General features: G+C 44.2%; 1 protein-coding gene across 1 annotated transcript in view; it reads left to right on the top strand.

The window, feature by feature from the left end:
• Positions 1-1,230: 1,230 nt before the first annotated feature.
• The window catches only part of SLCO5A1 (solute carrier organic anion transporter family member 5A1), a 72,654-nt gene continuing 53,724 nt past the window's right edge, over positions 1,231-20,160 (top strand). The window contains exon 1 of the mRNA XM_069004915.1: positions 1,231-2,261. Coding sequence (XP_068861016.1) covers positions 1,325-2,261 — 937 coding nt within the window. The 5' untranslated portion in view covers positions 1,231-1,324. The remainder of the gene's footprint in view (positions 2,262-20,160) is intronic.

Below are 20,160 nucleotides of genomic sequence, written 5' to 3'. Positions count from 1 at the left end.
CGCCGGCATCGGCCGGCCCGGAGGCTGCGGCGGGCGCGCCTGCGCTCCGGCGCCCGGGGAGGCGGGGGCGGCCGAGGGGGACCCGGCGCTGGGTGACAGGCGGGGCGGGGGCGCAGGGCCGGGGCCGGCCGGCGCCCTGCGCCGCACGCTCGGTGAGTAGCCCCGTCGTTTTTCTTCGCGGCGGCCGGGAGGAAAGCCCGGTGCGCCCCGCAGGCTCCGCCGCCCTGCCCGCTGCCCACCCTCTGGGGGTGGGGGAGATCCGCCGCCGGGGCGCGGTTGCCCGGGTGCCGGTGCCTCCCCCGCCCGCCCCTCCGCGGGGCCGCAGCGAGCAGGAGGCGGCGGGGAGACAAAAGCGGACAAAGGAGGCAAAAGGCGTGTTCCGCTGCCGGGGTAGGGATGTCTGGGCAGTGCTCTGCGCCCGGCAGTCCCGGGTGTCCGCGGTCCCGAGGTCCACCCGAGCGAGCTGGGGCGGCGAGGTCGGCCCCGGGGTGCCGGGTCCCGGAGTGCCCGCCGCCGCCGCTGCCCGGCTCCTGCTTTGTTCCCCTTCCCTCCGGCTGCCGCCGCTCCCCGAGCCGCCGAGTTGTAGCGGAGTATTTATTTCGGCACATTTATTTTTAGGCTGGAAAATAAAAGGCTTGGCACGGCGACCTTTGGCTGTCTCATCCGGCGCCAAATAAAAGGGTCGCGCTCTGGCCGAGGCCGCCCCAGCTCTTATGTAAATCCATGTGCCGTCCCCAAGGACGCGCGGTCCTCGGGGCGCTGCTGTGATCCAGCCCCCACGGGGACGGAGGCTCTCCCCGGAGCTCAGCGCAGACCGCGGTGTCGGGCGGGCAGAGGCTGGGGCGGCGGGGAGGGACGGGGCCCCTGGGGCCGGCACCGCTGACCTCCCGTGCTTGCTCTCCGCCCCGCAGATCGGCAGCAGTCCCTCGGAGCTCTGTCACCGGCGTCGGCGGCAAGAGAGGAGGATGCGGGCGGCGGAGCGGGCGGCGATGCCCCGCGGAGGGCGGGCTGTCCGCGGGGCCCCGGCGGGCGGCTGCTGAGCGCGGCGCCGCGGGCATGCGGCGACGGGGAGCGGGAGCCGCCGGTAGCGCGGGCGCCCCGGCGGGCGGGCGGCCCCTCGAGCGAGACTGAGGGTGGATGGAGCCACAAAGGAGTTTGGCTGACACGTGCGGCGGGGCGGCCGGCGGCCGCGGCTAGGGCCACCCCCCTCCCCTCCCTCCTCCCCTCCTCGCTATGCTGCGCTCTCGCCGGGCCCCTCAGCGCGCTCGACGCACGGCGGCGATGGAGCCGGCCGGGCTCCTCTGAGGCCGCCGCCGAGCTCAGCATGGCCTCGGCGGGGACCCCGGAGCAGCGGCTCCCCGGGGCGGAGCGGCCGGCGGCGGCGGCGGGGGGCCGGGCGGAGGCGCCGCGGTGCCGCAGTCTGCCCGCGCTCGGCTCCCCCCTGGCGGCCGGGGGGGGCGGCGGCGGCGGCCCGCCGAGCCCCGCCGCGGGACCGGCTCCCGAGGCCGAGCGGGGCGAGGGCGCCGCTGCCGTCGCCGAGGCTGCCCGGCCCCCCTCCGCCGCCAGCGGCAGCGGGAGCTTCCCCTGGAGGACGGAGGGCGGCCAGCCGGCGGCGCCCGGCCGAGGGGTATCCCTGGGCCCCCCGCTGCTGCTGCCACCGCCGCCGCCGGCGCTGCTGCTGGCGGGCCCCCCGGGCAGAGCGTGCCTGCGGACAGTGCTGGCGGACTCGCGCTTCTTCCTGGTGTGCATGTGCTTCCTGACCTTCATCCAGTCTCTCATGGTCTCCGGCTACCTGAGCAGCGTCATCACCACCATCGAGCGGAGATACAGCCTGAAGAGCTCGGAGTCGGGGCTGCTGGTCAGCTGCTTCGACATCGGGAGCTTGGTGGTGGTGGTCTTCATCAGCTACTTCGGGGGTCGCGGGCGGAGGCCGCTCTGGCTGGCCATAGGGGGGCTTTTCATCGCCCTGGGCGCTGCGCTGTTCTCCTTACCTCACTTCATCTCTCCGCCGTACCAGATCCAGGAACTGAACTCCTCCGTCAGTAACGAGGGCTTGTGCGTGGCTGGCAATGGCACTGCCAAAGAGCAGTGGGACTCGTCGGCCTGCATCAAGGACACCGGTGGAAATGACCACTCTCTCTATGTAGCTTTATTCATTTGTGCCCAAATCCTCATTGGCATGGGCTCGACACCCATCTATACCTTGGGACCAACCTACTTAGATGACAATGTCAAGAAAGAAAACGCCTCGCTGTACCTAGGTAAGGCAACTTAAGTACCTGGGTACTTTGAATGCTGAACCCCAATCTCTCTGAGGGGCCAGTTACAGGTACTTCTCTGCCTTGGTCCTGCTGAACAACATCTGTGATAAGTTTTCCTTTTCAAATGACTTTTTGAAGTAAAATTGCCATTCTTTCCTGTTTTAAAATGTTTTGTGGCATGGTGAACAGTAGTAACAGGTGAGGCTAATACAGTGTGCCTAAAAGCGGTTGTACTCACACTCTCCTGCACAGGGAATAGAACAGCAGAAAAAGTCGTCTTCTCTAGTGCTTTTCAGCACTTGGCAGTAGCCGGCGACTTTTTCAGAAAGCAGTGTTAAAATTTGCCATGCCCTCTCAAAACTCAGAAGCTTTATATTTCTAACTTCTGGTTAGTGTGCCTTTAGAGTAAAGTCTCTGTAATGTTAATGTTCGATAAGCACTTCAAGAGATTTTTGGCATGCTTCATTTTACTTTTCCAGAATTCATTTGCCTTTAACTAGCAATGAATTTTGACTGGCATTGATACATCATCTGGCATCTTAGAGTTAAAAACCCATCGATAAACCAGCATGTAAAACCTTTAGGGTTGAGTTTGGTTAGGGTAGCTCAAGGAGCACAACGAAATGAGAGTCTAATCTGGCACACGTTTTTCAGCAGGTACAGACAAGTCTTTCTGATAGCTGTGCGGTGGTGGGAGGAAGAAGTGTCTCAGATAACTGGGTGCTAAACTTTATTGGAGTTTGATCATGATAGTTTGTGTAATGTGCAAGAAGATTGGCTGCTCTCTGACTTTGCATTAGCACCTTAAAGCTTCTGTGAGAAATGAACCTCATGTACCCCTTCAAATTGTTTTCATATAACGAGAGGCACTTAGGGGGCTGAGAGAGCTGCCAAGGGGTTTTGGATACTCAGCATTACCATTTGCAGTTCAATTTACTTTGGCTTTACAATAGCCATGGAGATAATAGTTGCATGTAAAACACACATTTATGAAAGTAATACACTTGTGGGGTGTGTGTATAACTACTTTACTAAGCAAAAGTAGTGATCCGGATCAGTGTTTTTATTCCTTTTGACCTGTTCTTTGGCAATGTGACTGTTCCCTGAACCGTTTTAAAGCCATACACAGTCTGTGCACAGTGTCTTGAAAAAGCCTGGGGCAGTTTTTGGAAGGAGGGAGAAGTATTCACTGCATTGCTAATCTGCATGATGAAGTATTTGACAGAGTGTTTTTTCCCTCTCTTCTCCCATCTGAGAAAGGTTAAGTGGTATGGAAATTAAGATTAACCTAGCATCGACTTTATTGGTAGTATGAAAAAACAAAGCAGCTCGTTACTGAGGTTACTAAATTGTAGTTTGGAACTTTTGCAAGTAGGCGATCTCACACAGTCCTCAAAAACACGGAAAAAAGAAGGAAATGGAAATGCTGTAGGTGAAGAATGAAGGGTAAAAGAGGTGAACGGTGTGAGAGGAGGAAATCTTTCTCCAACAAAGGGGAAGGCAAGGTCAATGGGGGGAAATCCTCACTGTGCAGGAGAAATGATGCCTACCACTGACGCGCTTCTAGCACAGGAAATTGTAATGAAGTGACTCAGGTAACTTTAATTGCTGCAAAGTTAACGAAGGTAAAAGGCACCAGCAGCTGGGTAGACTCCATGTGACCTTGTGCCCGCCAGGCACCGAAGGCAGCTTTGATCTATACTGGGAGGACGCTTGTAGAGTTGAAGTTCATTTCTAGTGATTCATAAGAACAAAGATGAGTACACGCAGCTACAGTGTACGTGAAAAATGTATGCCTGTGATTTGATTGTGACCACAGGGAGAATTAAAATGAACACGAAGTGTGTTTAAACATTGAATAAAACATACCACCACCTCCATTCAGTCTTGAAGCTACTTAGGGCTAGGAGCAATGTTGTCTGGTGTTGGAAATCCTGGCATTATCTTTTTTAAATAGTGTGGATGTCTGAGGAAGCTTTTTACTTCTTAATGTTTGAGTATTTGCCTTAGTTTAGACTTAGGCCTATGACTTTTTGGGGGGCAGCAGTAGAGTCTGAGTTTTTTGGGGAAAAAGAAAAAGAACACTGGCATGTTGATGTGAGCAAACATGTTTTTATTGGATCTTCTCAATGGTTTGGAATGTTGCATGTCCTTGAGGAGAGGGATTTGTGGGCAGCAGACAGCCCAGCCAGGTGCAGGGATGGAATAGAAGTGGCCTGGACATGGCTCTGCAGGCCTGCCACCTCACATCCTGTGTTATGTAATGCCTCGTTCTCCAGCTGGTGTGATTCTATTACTGGGGAAAACTATGCAAGTGATGTCAAAATGTAAAATGTATGTTTGTGTGTAGGCATGAGCTAACAAAAAGTCTCGGAGTGGGCCATGGTGGTTGAGGTTTTAAAAAAGAGAAGAAAGCCCAGTGACAGAAATCCCAGTCACACAGACACGTGTTTGAGTGAGGACAGTAATTCATAAAGTATCCTCTAACACCAAATGGGAGGACACTAACCTGTTTGTTCGTAATCATGCTGGTATTGCATTCTATGTTTTTCTCCCAAAGGAAAATAAATATATATAGGCGTGCACCTGATAAAAAGTTCACTGGGCTGCAGAGCTGCCAAAAGCTGGTGAGCTTTTTGACCCTGCAAGTGTGCCCACTAATAGTAGGTCAGTAAAGCCCCCCTGAGTATCACTAATCCTGATTCTGCAAAAACTCACCTTATGTGGCTGTGGAAGCTATCTTACTTATTTTTCAAGTTAATCCAGCTCAGGGCTCTAGTGGCGATAGCATATCCTCTTAAGTGTAGGCATGCAAGCTCAATGTGGACAGCTGTTTTAACATTCCTGGCTGGAAGTCCTCCTCTCAAAAAACATATTTGATGCTTATACATAGTCTCTTGGCTGCCTACACGTAAGTCCATCTGTCAGAATGGCACGGTGCCAGTTTACAAGGTGCTGTGTCGTTTTTAGTAGGACAAAGGTGCCAAGCAGGGATGTGTATTTGGGCTTCCTGCATAGCAGTGTGTGAGCTCTTCTGTGGGATGTTCCTTCCTTGTGAAACAATGCCACCTCCGGGTCCTCTTGTCCCTTAAACTTGACAACACTTTGATGCCCTTGATGCTAACTTTGAGAAATGTGTGACATCAGGCTTGGAAACAAATCCTGATTGTAACAGGTGCCTAGGAAATGTAAGAACTGGTTCCCTTAATCACAGATAATCCAAAAGGGAAGTTGCACACTATATAAAAACTGGGCAGTCACTAAGTGGTCTTTGTCTCCTCCCAAAGTCTCTCTCTTCTGTGCTCAGCTGTACTGTGACATGTCTGTTGTCAGCTGCCTGATGTGTGCAGGTTCTTCTTTTAAGTATTTATCCAATTAAATTAATTGCAATTCAATTTGAAGCTGAATTGGACTTCATGAGTCTTGTTTTGTACACTTGGTGGTGTTCCTGCTACTTGTCAAATTCTAGCACTTAAAACATGGTGATTTTTCTAAACACTGTGGGTTTTTTTTAGGGATCCAACAGTTTGTCTTGAATGTGAGTTTGCCATATGATTGTATCAGGACTTTTAAAAGCAGTTCTTCAAAATTAAGTGTGGCACTTAGAAGTTTTAGTAGTGGCATTACAGTACCTGAATAATTTTTAAATATTTTTCTTCTTTTGCAAGTGGATACTGTAATAAAAAAGGAATTTACCCTAAAAATTCACATGTAGAGAGGCAGTATTAGGTTTTACAGAAACACTGCATTAATGAAATATTCTAACATTCAGGAATGGCTTTTACCAGTATCCCCCCAAAATGACTAGTGGACAAATCAGTCATTGTGCTAAGGATATTTTATTTCAGTTTCCAGAATACTATAGGCTGGTTAGGATATGATATGAGAAAAGTGTCTCAGTTTAATTTCATGCAGACTGTTCCTAGGTTTTGGAACAAACTGTAATCACAAAATGCATAAAGGTTTTATGAGATAATGGCTGAAAAATTGGATAAACCTGTGCAAATGGGCTTGGTACAGATAATTGCTGAAAGCCAGGGAAGTAAAGTCATTTCATAACCTGGAAAAAATAAATATTTAGACAAGTTTCAAAAATATTTTGAACTCTTGCTTTGTTTTCATGATTGTTTGTGGGTTGCTGTTTCTATTATTAGGTAAACAGTTACTGTGGTAAAATTCTGTGACTAATGTTCTGTTTGGAAAACACCTCCTTACCAGAATTTTACAGACTGATGTTCTGTGTACCCCACATGTTTTTGTTACAGACTTCCCCAAAGTCTTTATATATGTATGTATGATGATTGTATTTGTTGTATTTCTAGTTAAATCTACCCCTATATCCACATCTCACTTGGAAGGAGAGGGCAGGAGGAGTAGCTTCACATATTCCACCAGAAACCTGCCACCTCTACTTGCTGGGTCCCACAGCAGTTGCCAAACAAGCTAGATCTCTGTTTCATGCCACTGCTTGGATGTTGGCACAGGAAGCATTGGATTTTTGTGCCACTTTGACCCATTTTGGTCTGGCTGTTTCTGGGGTTACGGATGTCCCTGGCAGACAGGAACTGGAGCCTCCTGAGGGCAACCGGTCCTTTATGTGGATGCTACAAGGTTATTGAGGTTTTCTGAGACAGGATCAACTTTCCAGCTGAGCAGGAGGGACCATCGAGCAGCAGGGAAACAGCTGACCAGCATTTAATTTTATTCTCACCATTCAGCTTATGACCACTTTTGGTTTACTTTTGGAATATGCTTCCTGCTTCCTGATATCCAAAAAAGTTAGTTTCCCACAGGGTTTTCTCAGCATTGATCCCTATAGTTGGTAAACCCTACAGAAATAGTAAGTTTATTTTTACAGCATGCCTGTGAGGAGGCAGGATTTTATGAATCAAAAATTGAAGCCAAAGGGCGTGTTCACCAGTATTTTTTATTGCTTGCTCTATATTCCTTGTAACGGGGAAGTGTGCCAAGCTTATTTCTCAGATACATGATTTTACTTTATCTGAGAGAAGGCTACATCTAGTTTTATCCACAGGCAAGCATTAAGACTTGATCTATCAACAGTTTGTTTTTGTACAAACCTAGGGTGCATCAGGCACAGCTGGGCAAAGGAGGGGATTGTCCCCCTCTGCTCTGCACCAGGGTGGCCTCACCTTGAACATCATGTGCAGTTTTGGGTGCCACAATATGAAAATGACATTAAGCTATTAGAGAGTGTCCAAAGGAGGGCAGTGAAAATGGTGAAGGGCCTTGAGGGGAAGTCGTATGAGGAGTAGTTGAGGTCACTGTGTCTGTGAGGAGGAGGCAGAGGGGAAACCTCACTGTAGTTACAACTTTCTTGTGAGAGGAAGGGCAGGCACTTCTCTCTTCTCTGTGGTGACCAGTGACAGGACCTGAGGGTATGGCCTGAAATTGTGTCAGAGGAGGTTTAGGTTGGATATTAGAAGAAAAGTTGTCTCCCAGAGGGTGGTTGGGTACTGGAACAGGCTCCCCAGGGAAGTGGTCACAGCACCATCTTGACAGAGTTCAAGAAGTGTTTGGATGATGCTCTCGGGCACATGGTGTGACTCTTGGGGATGGTCCTGTGCAGGGCTGCAAGCTGGACTTGATGATCCTTGTGGGTCCCTTCCAGCTCAGCATATTCTGTGATTCCATGATTCTGTGAAACACATGCTTGTTTTGTTTGAACACTCAGCTGGGCAGCACTAGCAGAAGGCTGAGTTCGCTGTGCTCGGCTGGGGGTAGGGAGCATCTTGGGATGCAGGTGAAGTGACTGCAGCTCTATTTGTGCATATGGATTAATACTGCTTTCTCACACAGATGATTTAACACTTAGAGGGTGCAGTATTGTGCTTCTCTGGCACTCTGTAGCATCTTTTTTTTTGGTTAAAATGCTGATCAGGCAGCAGGCACAGTTCCTGCACAGTTCCTAATAATTACTTATAGTAGCACTGTGCAGTTTTATTGTCCTTTTGTATAACTGAGGAGCTAGAAAGATCTTACTTTTCTTCTCCGCTTTAGTTTCCTACTCCATAGGTGGACTGATACTTCTTTTTCGTGCTGTGATCCTAGATACAATTTTCTTAAGCATTTAGAGAAGCTGGTTGGTTGGGGTTTTTTTGTCCATTTAAGCAATGTGTTCATACAGTGAGTTCAGTGAAGAGTGGGGGGCAGCCTTTGCTCTGAAGTTTTCTGCCTGCAGGATTTAGTGTTGTGAGTGATAGATCTTCACTTGCTCTGCCAGTGTCATGTCCCTTAGGGATGCTTTCTGCATCTCTCCAGTTGTGTCCTTGACATGAGCCATGGCATTGTTCACAAGCAGCTGTATTGACAAAGCATCACTTCCAGTAACTGGCAAAATGCACTTGGCCCTTCTTAAGAGCAAGAAGAGACTTAGGCACATGCTTCCCTGATTGTCTCTTTCTCTTCATATTAAAGGACAAAAACTGGATTGGATCCAGGGTTCTGAAACTCACTGAATTCCCAGGTCCAGTTGTTTCCCTTGCTTAGATTTGTCAAAATGGTTAGCATTTTGTTTCTGAGGTTGACAGTGCCCTTTTCACCTGCTTGAGCTTGGGAATAGTGTTTTCTTGGAGAGTGGCTCCCTTCTCTGTCAAGCTCTGCTGCAGGGCTGGTTTGTGCAGACAAGTGTCTCCACCTGCTGTGGTCCCGGAGCAGCTTGGAAACCTAGACATGAAAGTGGCCTTTAAGTAACAGCTTGTTCGTAGCTTTTGCCAGGAACTGAAGGCTTGGGATCTAGTGTCTGATTACCTGGGGGCTGGAAACTTTAGCTGTCTGCTGGATACCCTGACTGTTTTCTAAAGGGTCACTGTAACTACTCCTGTTGCAGGTGGATTAGAGATGCTTTGTGTTTTATCCATTTTCCCTTAACTTTCATTCAGTGGCCGCCTCACCTGGGAGGACTTAATTGCTGTGAAAGTGCTTATGCAGTCAAAAGAAAGGAGACTGGATTTCTCTCTACTGTCATTCAAAGATACGTGGGTTTCTGTCTCAGTTGTGCAGGAAATACAGGCAATTATAAATGAGTCTCAGCCTTCTATTTAATCCTGAAGGCCAGCATCTAAAGATTCCGAGTTTTTAGAGGAAAGCAAATGAATGGAATTTATCCATGGTTTTTAAAAAACAGAAAAGTAACTCAATCATATTAAACTTTCGCGCTCTCTTTTTAATCCTAATTTTGTTTTATCCTTGTTTCTTGTGAAGAATTAACTCTGTTTTCCTTTTTTGTTGTTTTTACATGCCTTTCCTATTTATTTTGTGTAGAGACAATTTTGAAAACAGTTGAGAAGCTACCATGCAAAAATGGCACATACTTCAGCTGGTCCCCTCTGGCGGTTGCTGCTCTGGACTGGAAGGGTCAAAGTAAGCACTAGCTCTGACTTGGCTGCTGATGGATGGGGCAGTGCCACATGGACTCTGAGGGCAGGGCAAGCTGGTCACCTGTCATCCTGTGAATCGTCACCAGAGCTGTCAGAATTTCAGCTCCAAGTCCAAGGGTGTCTCTGCAACCCCCTCAGCAGCTACAGGGACGCTGGGACTCGTTAGGGCTGTAATCGGAAAGATTTGAGGTGGTACAGTTGGAAGAGGGAAAGCCCTAGAAGTGTGGGCTCTGCACAGGGAGCAAACTGTTGGCTTTCTGATTCCTCATGTCCATGCTTTTATTCAAGCACTGTGGTGCTTTTACCTCAACTCAGTTGGACAATCTGGGCACATGGGCTGGAGCTAGCAAATTTATGACAGCAGACAGCTCTGCAGTGCGCATGCAGGCTAATTGCACCTGAGTCAGCCAAATCTATACTCTTAACTCCTTCCAAGTGCCCAGAAAAAAATAGGACATTTCCTGTGATGGGAAAAAATATATCAGTGCTCGGCAGTGTGGAGATGTATGGGCTGTGTCCTGCTCTGCTGCTGAGCAGTTGGGAGTTTGGGCATCTGTTGTGCTGTCACAAGGCCAGAAATTCAGACACTGCACAGCATTAACGAGAAAGCTAACGAACCTGGGTCTTTCCACTTCCCTTCTTTTCTGCCACAAGGAATTTGTTCTTACCTGAGAAATGAGGAAGTGCAGACACAGAAGCTCGACTGTTATTTTATGCTGCCATTAGACCCAATTGTCTAATCAGAAAGTATTAGCTCTCATGTAGGTAAACAGCTTACTTGGCAGCAAAGACAAATTACACCAGGGAAAAGCATCATGCTCTGGTATGAATTACATTTTGTGGTGAGTTTGAAGGAGATACAGTCAGAAAAAAAGCATGTATATTTTTCCTTGTAATTTGAACAAGCAGATACATGAGTTGTGTCACATGAAGTTTGCAAAGCAGTACTGCATGTCCACTAATTGTATGCTCCTGTGCTTTTCATCTTTGATTCTCTTCCCCATTTTCAGTACAGGTGTCTTTTCAGCAGCTTGCTTCCTTTTCATTAGCTTGTCAGGATATTTTTCTTAGTGTTTCCACTTACTTCCTTGCTTATATTGATGTTAATACTTGACTTACATTGCACCATGCACAGTAGGACCTCAATCTGGTGGTTGCCCTCTGCACCTTTTATCTTTGATGTTTACTGGATTAGAATGAAATCCTCAAGAGTGTCTCAGCATTGATTTTTCTTAAAACCAGCTGCCCCGAAATCAGCTACCAGCTCTTCAGTTGTTTGAATTTAGCAAGGTTTTGTAAATTAGTGACAACTTTCCATATTTACCTGTTTTCAGTCAACTTCTTCAAAGTGACAAAAATTAAATCCTGGCAGGGTTCCTCTGTGATTGCACCCTTTTCTTTCTGTATTAATTAAGCTATCCTCTAGAGTCAGAGTATTTCAGATAATGCATATATTAGCTGAGTGTATTTTCTGATATCTTCTGATTTGCTATTTTATACTTAAATTGTAGTTTATCCTGGTATTTATCCTGGATTCCTTCACAGCTGTTGACTTCAGGTGTCATGCAGGCACTGAAAAGTGCTGGTGTGCTCATGAAGCCAAGTGCTTTCAATCACACCTTGGTTCCTACTTCTCCTTTTTTAGTCTCTGATTAGATTAAAATCTGAATACTGGACCTCCCCCGCAGTCATTTCGAGTAATGCATTTTTGTAGGTAAGCCAGAGTAGACAGGGAAATAGTTGTGAGCTCTGCTGTGGTAGTTGCTAACCTATGATTACTTAAACGAAATGTGTCAAGCACGCCTCATTTGCATCTACAGCTATCTAAAGGAAATACTCTGGAAGATAATTACCTGACATTGCTGTGTGTTAAGCTCTCCCTGTAGTTGAAGAGAAATTGCTGTATTCAGCTGAGCTGTTGACTCAGTAGATTTTGCTTCGTATAAGACAACTGAAAACACTATCTTTTCCATCAAAAGTTCCAAAGAAATCAGCTCATAGGTGCAGAGGTCAAACCTATGTAAAATTCATGAGGAGAATAACCTGTGGATGCTGGTTAGGTGGGAACTTTCAGCTGAAAAAGCCCCAGGAAAAGTGAAGGAGAAGAGGTTAAGTGCCAGCAGCATGGGACTGTCAGTGCCTCTTTTGTGTGGTCCAAGGCAGTGAGGGACAAAGCCAGAATGGACTCCGGTGAGGAGGTACCTGCCAAGGAGAGTTCCAGGTGGAGCCTGGAAGGGCTGAAGATGCTGTAAGTGTCTGTGGAGTGCAGGAAAGTCCCTAACAAGGCTGGGGAGTTTTGGCAATGCAGAGAACAGAGAAGCTTTGCTTCTGCTGCGCTTTTTCTTCTTCACACCTTCACAGAACAGCATTTTCTGCTTTTGCCCAAAGTGCCTCTTCATGCCATTCATTGGTCCCTGCCGTTTCAGTAGTTTGAATTTAAGAAATAGTAGCAAAATAGTTTTTTCATTTTGTGTTTTTTTTTCATCTGAACTTGTGTTTCTGCTTGTTAATTCACCCCAGTGAGGCAAAAAGAGATTTAATGAAGAGCATAACCTTCTAGAGTGGAAATAGCTTCAGTAATAATCCTCTCATTTAAAAAAAAAGTAAAAAATTTGTTACATAATATTAGAGTATGTAATTTTTGTAAATATGATGAGCAGTGTATATCAACTTGATTTAATACAGCTGTCTAGTGACAGAAATAGTGAAGGTATCCCTAGGGAATTTTTATAGTCACAGGGAAAATAGCACATGAGCTTTTTGAGTCTGCAGTATAGTAGTGCTGAGGCACATCAATGTAGGCATTTATCTGGTAAGTTATATAATTGGCCTAAAATAAGAATTTCAAAAAACTGTTTCTTCTGCTAGGGAAGACCTAGGGAAAGAAGTGGGATTTTGGGGTTATCTCAGACAAATAACTGTTAGTTTGTTACCACACCTCCATTGTGTTACTGGAGGAATATTAGTCCTGTTACACAATGAGAGTAAAAAGACTCTGAACTTAGCACTACATTTTTGTAATAAAATGCCATGCTGTAAATAATTTTTCAAAAGCATGGCTGAGGTCTGAGTTGATGCTTGAAGGAAGAGCTGTACTCTAAATTATAGCTCCTAAGTAGCTATTGCACTATTTTCATATGTAGAAGTTCTATATAGTCATTGACCTCGGTGACTGAACAGTTTAAAGAGATTGTGATTATAACGTCAAAGATAGAGCTGGCTGGCGTGAATTTCTTTGACTGCAGAAGCAAAGTAGGCAGTAGTATCCATGTGTTTACTCCTATGGCTTCTCCAGAACCTCTGGGAGGAGGAAGATGATCACTTCTCAGAATGCCCTCTGCATTTAGGAGTACCTCAGTGACTGAACCTATGGAGAAGTATAAAAAAAGACCTTTCCTAGTTAGCTTTTGCTTCCTGTCTTATTCAATATTTGTTAGCAATTGATTTTTGCTTAGATGGGGTCATTTATTGTTCTTATTGAATTTATAGTTGTTTGCACTAGCTTTGGACACTCAGAAGCAAGTAGGACACAGCAAATAGGAATGCATGTGGCCTTGAAAGGCAAAATAAAAAGAGTGGTTAAGGCTACTGCCCCCATACATTTGTGATAATTAAAAGATCAGGCTTCTATGAGAAATGAGGTAAAACTGATTGACTAATATTGGCCAGGCCAGCTAATGGGAAAGAAATTGAAAAGAGCTTTTAAACCTGGTGAGTCAGAAGCTTCATATATGCCTTCTCAGCTTCACTAAGGATAAGCTATTCCATTAACCAGATAAAAAGGGAGGAATGTATGAACTAACATTAAGTTCCTGCACTGTCATTAGAGCAGCTATTACTCCTGCTGTAACTAATAATAAATTTTAAGTATTTGGACAGGGTGAAAGAGAGCTGTGTATGATCAGATAGATCTGTAATTAACTTCCTTTCATGCTTATTCCCCTCTTCATCCTCCCCTGCATCCCCACACTCCAAATTTAAATCCTGCAGAAAGAAGAGCTTACCACGGGTCTGATGCAGTGCCACACTTTCAAGAAAACTCCATGTTTTGATTCTCAGATTTGTATTGTGTGTTTATACTTATCTTGAGTATTACAGACTGAGGAAGGGATCAATCGTGTGTTGCAGTTTCAGGATATGTGAGAAATAACATCTCATGGTTTGCCCAAGTTGGCACACTGAAATCTTTTACTGACTGCCAGGGGTCAAGGTTGACCATTTTCCTCTAGGAGGAGTAGATGTAACTGGTACAGACAGTGGGAGGGGACTAATGAGTGGTTGTGGTAGAACAGTTTGATAGCCATAAGGTTTCTATTAGCAGGTAGGCATCCTACACTGTGAGCCAGCTGCATTTTGTTTGAATTGTGCCTGACAGGAAAAAATGGTGTAGTGTATTAGGAATGTAGTACATTTCCCTTGTCTAGTTTAATAAGATGCTCAGATCAATTATTGTGTGGTCTGAGCATTAGGATTTCTTCAAAATACAACTGCTGGGCAAAGCAACTCTTCTAGCACTGGATTTATCCCAGTTTTCATGGCCTGTTTGGAGCTATTAGAAGAATTAGTAGCATAGCATTATAAAAGAAGGGGTAGTGTAACCCTTGTGACTGTCAGTCTCTGGATGCTCTTAGGACTGCTTTCTGCTGCTTTTCTATTGAATCAGGATACAGAGTGTGAGGTTATTTTTATGTGCAGGGGGTCAAAGAATGATACAATTCTGCCCTTAATTTACTCTGGGTTGCACTCCTGTTAAAAAGACTTCTTGACCTTTTTGCCTTTTTTCCCCTAATTTTCTTGAGTAACAAAATGGTGTGGAGCTGTGTCAGGGAACTGACAGCTGGTGGTTTTCTGATGTGGGAGATTTGACTTGAAGAATATGTGTGGGTGTGATGATAAGAGGCAGCCTCTTCATACAATCCCTTGGTGATGTGCTTTATACTCTTGTTATACATTGTGCCGAAATAGACAGTAATCCTCTTACGTGGGATTGTCAAGTAAGTAATAATAGAGCACAAGTCAGTGCCATCAGTTCCGAGATTTTTTTTTTTTTATAAACATAATTGTCATTCATATCGCCTAGATTCTTTAGTACTTCTTAATCTTTATACTAAATAAGTCCTTTTTCTAAGTCCTGCAAATGTTCATGTTTCACAATAGTGATGTCAGCTGATATCAAGACTTTCCTATTCATCTTTGTAATTGATGCACTTGCTTTAAAAAGGCCACAGAGATTTTGAGTTTTATAATTCAGCTCATTTCCTAATGTGAAAACTTCAGATGAAGAAAAATTTGAAGATCATTTAGTCGACACAAAACATTTCAATTGTCTTACAAGGAACCCTGAAAAGATCTGAAGCAATCAGAGTTACTGTCTGCAGGCTGTTCATCCCATTTAGAAAACATGAAGTTGGCTGCTCTGTAGCAGGGCAGACACGATAAGCTGTGCTGGAGGAGAGAAGCAATTAGCTCGAGAGCAAGCACAGTCAGAGCAGAAAGGGAGGTCTGGAGGCGTTTAATTAGTACTAATGCTTTTGTTCTTATGAGGACCAGAGTTGTGGTAGGTTACTGCTGCCTTGCTCTTGTGGTTCTCAAACCTGGCACCTAATGAACATTAGATTTAGTAAAGCTTTCCAGAAAAGTTAATAAATTACAACTAACTGTGGCACATTCCCCCTAAAGGTAATGAGGTGCACCTGATACTGAATGGGAGCAGGGTCTGATCTGTAAACCTTTTTCATTTTTAAACACATAACAAGGCCTCTTGGGATTTTTGTACCACATTTGTTTAAGTAATCTGAAATAATGGAAAGGCATGCCATTTATTAAACATTTTTCAAGTCACGAAACCAATTATGGACAAATAAGCCTCTTTTTTTTTCCCCAAAGTTTCGGGCAGGTATCATTTTTATTAATCTGAGTTTGATGGCAAAACTCCTTTTGATGGAAAAAGTGTTTAGCCGTCAATGTATACTTATTTGCATAGCTTGACACTTTGAGATGCATTTTGGTATTTAATTCTCAGTTTTTACTCATTTCAACTTCCATTCATTCTTGGGTGGAAAATACAAGTAAAATCCCATTTTGTTGAAAATCACTATGTAACTTTTGCTTCTGTTTTCTCCTAGTCCATCATTCAAGACATACCTAGACTCTGGTACACTGGGGAGAATTTTTCCATTTGCTCCTCACGAGAATCCCAGCTCTGTAGCTTCAGGCATATATGTTTTTATAAACGTTTCATTTATAAATATAACATTTATAAATGTTTCCCTGATGGGTTTCAGCAGTTTGTGTTAATAAAAGGATGATCTCTGTGATGATTTACTCTTTGCGGAGGAGCACCAATATAATCCAGTTTGAGTTGTAATCTACAAACTTTAGTTTTGTTTAGATATTGCTTGTGTTTAGATGTCCCTATGTCACCTCTTCTGTCAGTGGTTATCTGTATAAATGGCTTTATTATTCCATTTTGGGAGCAAACTTCCATATCACAGTGCAGTTAATACAGTGTTTTATCACACTCACTGCCTGTTAGTGCAGTTTTTGTGTGAGTAAAGTATTCTTATGGCACATTACCATATCACCCAGGACTTGCATAACAAGGTAATTAATCTATACTATCTCCAAGGAATAAATCAAAAGTGCTGGATTAAGGTCACAGCCTTTGATTATTATTTATGTTACAAGAAGAAAGCTGAACAGAAACGTTTGGATTTTCCCGTTTTGATGGATTTTTAAGTGCATAGCTTTTTGTTTCCTTAGTCTTCTGGGACTCTCCAGCTGAATGTTGTTGCTGCTGAAGTAGTATCTTACGTGTGTGGTACATAGATTCATGGAATCATTTAGAGTGGAAAAGACCTTTTAACATCATCGAGTCCAACGTTAGCTGAGCGTTGCAGTGCTAGTTTAGCTGGAGGCTGTTTTCCCTGAGGGCTGTCCCTTGGCTTTTGTCAGCAGCAGATGTGCTTTCATGTGATGTGCTGCCTGGAGGGCGGTCTGTGACCGCACCGCTCCTTTCCCTGTGCTGTGGGTGCCTGCTCCTGCGCTTCCCTGGGGCCGGCTTCAAGGGCTTTGTGACTGTGGCACGGAGCACACCTCCAGCTGCTCTGACACGGAACTCCCTCTCCACGGCGGGCAGGGCCAGGTTCGGGCCAGGTCTGCAGCGTGTCGGTGTCTGCCGGCTTCCATGGGATGGAGGGGGACAGCCAGGGCAGCCGGGGAGGGGGTGGCCCTCGGAGCCATCGGGGGCAGCCGGCTGCGCACAGCATCTGAGCCACAGAGGAGGCAGCTGCAGCAGACGTCTGAATTTTTAACAACTGCCTGAAACTTTCATTCCTTTAGTCAGAGACTTTCTTGAAATGAGAGGTGTTTAGCTGAATAGCTCATGTATTTTTAATACTTTGGAAGAGAGGATTTTTCTTCAATACCGTATTTGGAATGATGACTTCCTCATTGCACGTCTTTCAGTGGAATATTTTCTCTAAAGGTTTTTTCCCCTCTTATTATTGCGACTGTTTGAAACTCCCACACTGTAGCTAACAGTGACATTATCCATTGATAAGCTTCTTACACACTTGTAAATACAAATTTTCAGGGTTATGTTGTAATAAATTGTAATACATTATTCATAATGTGGTGCTTGTGTAGAATAGAAGCCAAATATAAAAGCCATTTGGTCTTACACAGTATTAAGTATTGAAAATAAATGATAAAGTGATAAATGAAGGAAAGATAATAGGGATTGGTCACCCCTCATAATAGACGTGCTCCCTTTCTTTCCTTTGCAGTAGGAGTTTCTCTCCCTGCATTTTGAACAGACAAGCAGACATCTCCCCAGGACTCTACCAAACTCAAATTGTTCTCCCTTACCTCAAACATTTCATTTTCTTTTCTTAAAACCACGAGAAATTATATTCATGCTAAAGTGTCTGTAATCTCTTTTGGATATTGCGATGATGAATCTGATCTAAAAAAAAAATTAATTAGTGTAGAATAACCTTTGAGATTAAGTGCTGTTCTTTCACTGAGTAGCACATAGGGAGATGGATGTTGCAATCCAATAAGGTATTTCTTTTGATTCCAAATACATTATTCTTACAATGCAAGGTCAAAGAATTTTCATTTAGAAATGAATAGAATAGGAAGACAGAGTAATGCATTCTGTTTTTTAGAAAAGGCAATAAATGGAAGTAGGTGATCCTGCAGAAATCTTAGCTGAAAAAGCTGTGTGAAGGCACAAGACGGAATATCACCACACACCAGTGCTAAAGGGAACCAGTGCTGAACCCCACCAGTGGGGAAGGGCTTGTTTTCAAGCCTGGCTTTTTTTTCTCCTCATCAGTTTAGCTGATGACTCCCTGCAGAGATCAATATTTCCACTGTCACAGGGCTGCCTGTGCTTTTAGCTTGGTTTTAGTTTATGTATTATAAATGCAGGAGGGGGAATAGCTCCATTCTTCAGGATTAAGACTTGATTGTTTGGCCTTCCTTTAACTCTTCCCTGGCCACAGATACATGAAGTTGTATTATTTGAGTGATGACATTCTTGGCCTGTGGCACAGGAGGACCTGTGTGAAGCTGTGCAGTAGAGGACTTTGGAAAGGAAATTAAACAGTCAGTAGTAATAGCTAAAATATTCTAGAATTGTTGCAAATGTTTGTTTCCTAGAAGAAAATCTCTACAGAAATGAAAACCGCCTATTTTTTCTTTTCTTTTGAGTGGAATAAAGTAGCAACAGTAAACATAACACATAAAACATACTGTTCAGGTGAGCTCACTGAATAGCTAGGTGCTAAATAGTTCCACAAATCAGTGCTCTTATTTTCCACCTAAGAGTCTTCAGGATATTCCTGAAACTGGGCAATAAGGAAGAGAAGGCTGTTTTCTAATTTTGTTTCTTCTGTGTCAATCTGAAGACATTTCATTGATTTCTGTGGATTTTTTTTCTTGTTCACATTAACGTAAAGGAGAACATACTGTGATCTAAGCTTTTTACTTTTTGTTTTCTTTTAAAACTATGCAAATAGTTTTTTAGTGCATCTTCTGAGTCAGTTCTATAATCGAAACATTACATATTTTCTGTGATTTTATGGAAACAAACAAAATTACTGTGTCAAAATATTTTCTCTGTGGTCATTTGTAAAGGTACAACAGAAATGAATGGATGTATTCACAAAAATGGCTAGGGAAGGCAGTGTCCATTAGCTGTGTGCTAAATATCCCGAAGAGAAAAGTCTGGGGCAGTACCTCTGCATTGTTCCTCCACTGGAAGAGGAGATGCATGCTGTTAGAGTTACCTACACAGTTCCACAGGTATGAAGCTGAGAAGTAACATTTTAGTTTGGTTATTCAGCTGTGTTAGCTATGAACACTGTCTAATTCTGCTGCCGCATCTCTGCTGGTGTTGTCACTGCACTGTTTTGATCTTTCAGTTGCTAATCTTTTCCCAACAGTTTTAGTGTTTGAAAAGCATAATGCTGTGTTACTGTCATTTGTCTGTTCTGAAAGAAACATTTGCCTGAATGGTTTATTTTATAAGTTAGCAGATGGTGATTCAAATACGATTGAACCAGCAACAGCCTTGGTTCTGTAAGCATGTCTCTGGCTCTGAAAATCTCCACAAAGCACTTACAAAGTAGCTATGGTGTTTGGGAGCACAAATGGAGCAGCCGTGATGTGTTTGATACGGGTTTACACAGTTTTGGGGGTTAGAATTGACCTCTAGGCAAGGACATGTTGCTCCAGTGTTACATGGGGTGACCTTAGGCACTCAGCAGGTGATCTGCATGGTGGAAAAGGAAATTACCACGGGAGATCTCAAAGCTGAATTTACTGTGTGATATTTTCAATGTTTTGAGTCCTGTGTTGTGTGTATGAGTGGTACCATGATATGCTTCATAGAAGCAGCCTAAGAATTTGTCCTGTGTAAGAGATTGCTGGAGATGAAGGTGTGCATTTCTGAAAAGTTCTGCAAAGACCCTTTTTAAACTTTTGTTTTGTCTGAGCCATTTGTGGTCTGAATATAGTGTCAACAGTGATGGCAGAAGTAGACTTGTAATCTTGGGATGTTTTTGAAAATTTATTAGAGACTTGCAATTTAGATTAGGGATAAGAATGTGTCAGATACAATTATTAGTGTAATGATATAAACGTATGGATCTAAGCATGTTATATTAGCATATATAAATAATTTATATAACATTTTTAGTTCAAGGGAATGTGATAGATTTTTGTTCTTGAGGCAATTTTTTTATTGTACATTGTGTTTTTATTTACAGAGTTTGTTTGAAGCAAGTATTATTTAAACAGTGATTGAAAATTTAAGAGCCTTCTTGCTAGTGTTGCTTTTGATTCTTTTAACTTTCACATTATAACCAGTCATTTTACAAGAGACAGATGAAGGCTTGCAGTGCACTTTCAAATGTATGTGTTTAATGAATATTTGTGAGTGCTCTGCTGAAACTCAGTCCGTACTGTCATAAATTAATCTCATGACAAAA

This window comes from Aphelocoma coerulescens, chromosome 2, assembly GCF_041296385.1.
Source record: "Aphelocoma coerulescens isolate FSJ_1873_10779 chromosome 2, UR_Acoe_1.0, whole genome shotgun sequence".
NCBI lineage: Eukaryota > Metazoa > Chordata > Aves > Passeriformes > Corvidae > Aphelocoma > Aphelocoma coerulescens.
Note: the sequence above shows the minus strand (reverse complement) of the source record. Positions and strands in the feature narration are given on the sequence as shown.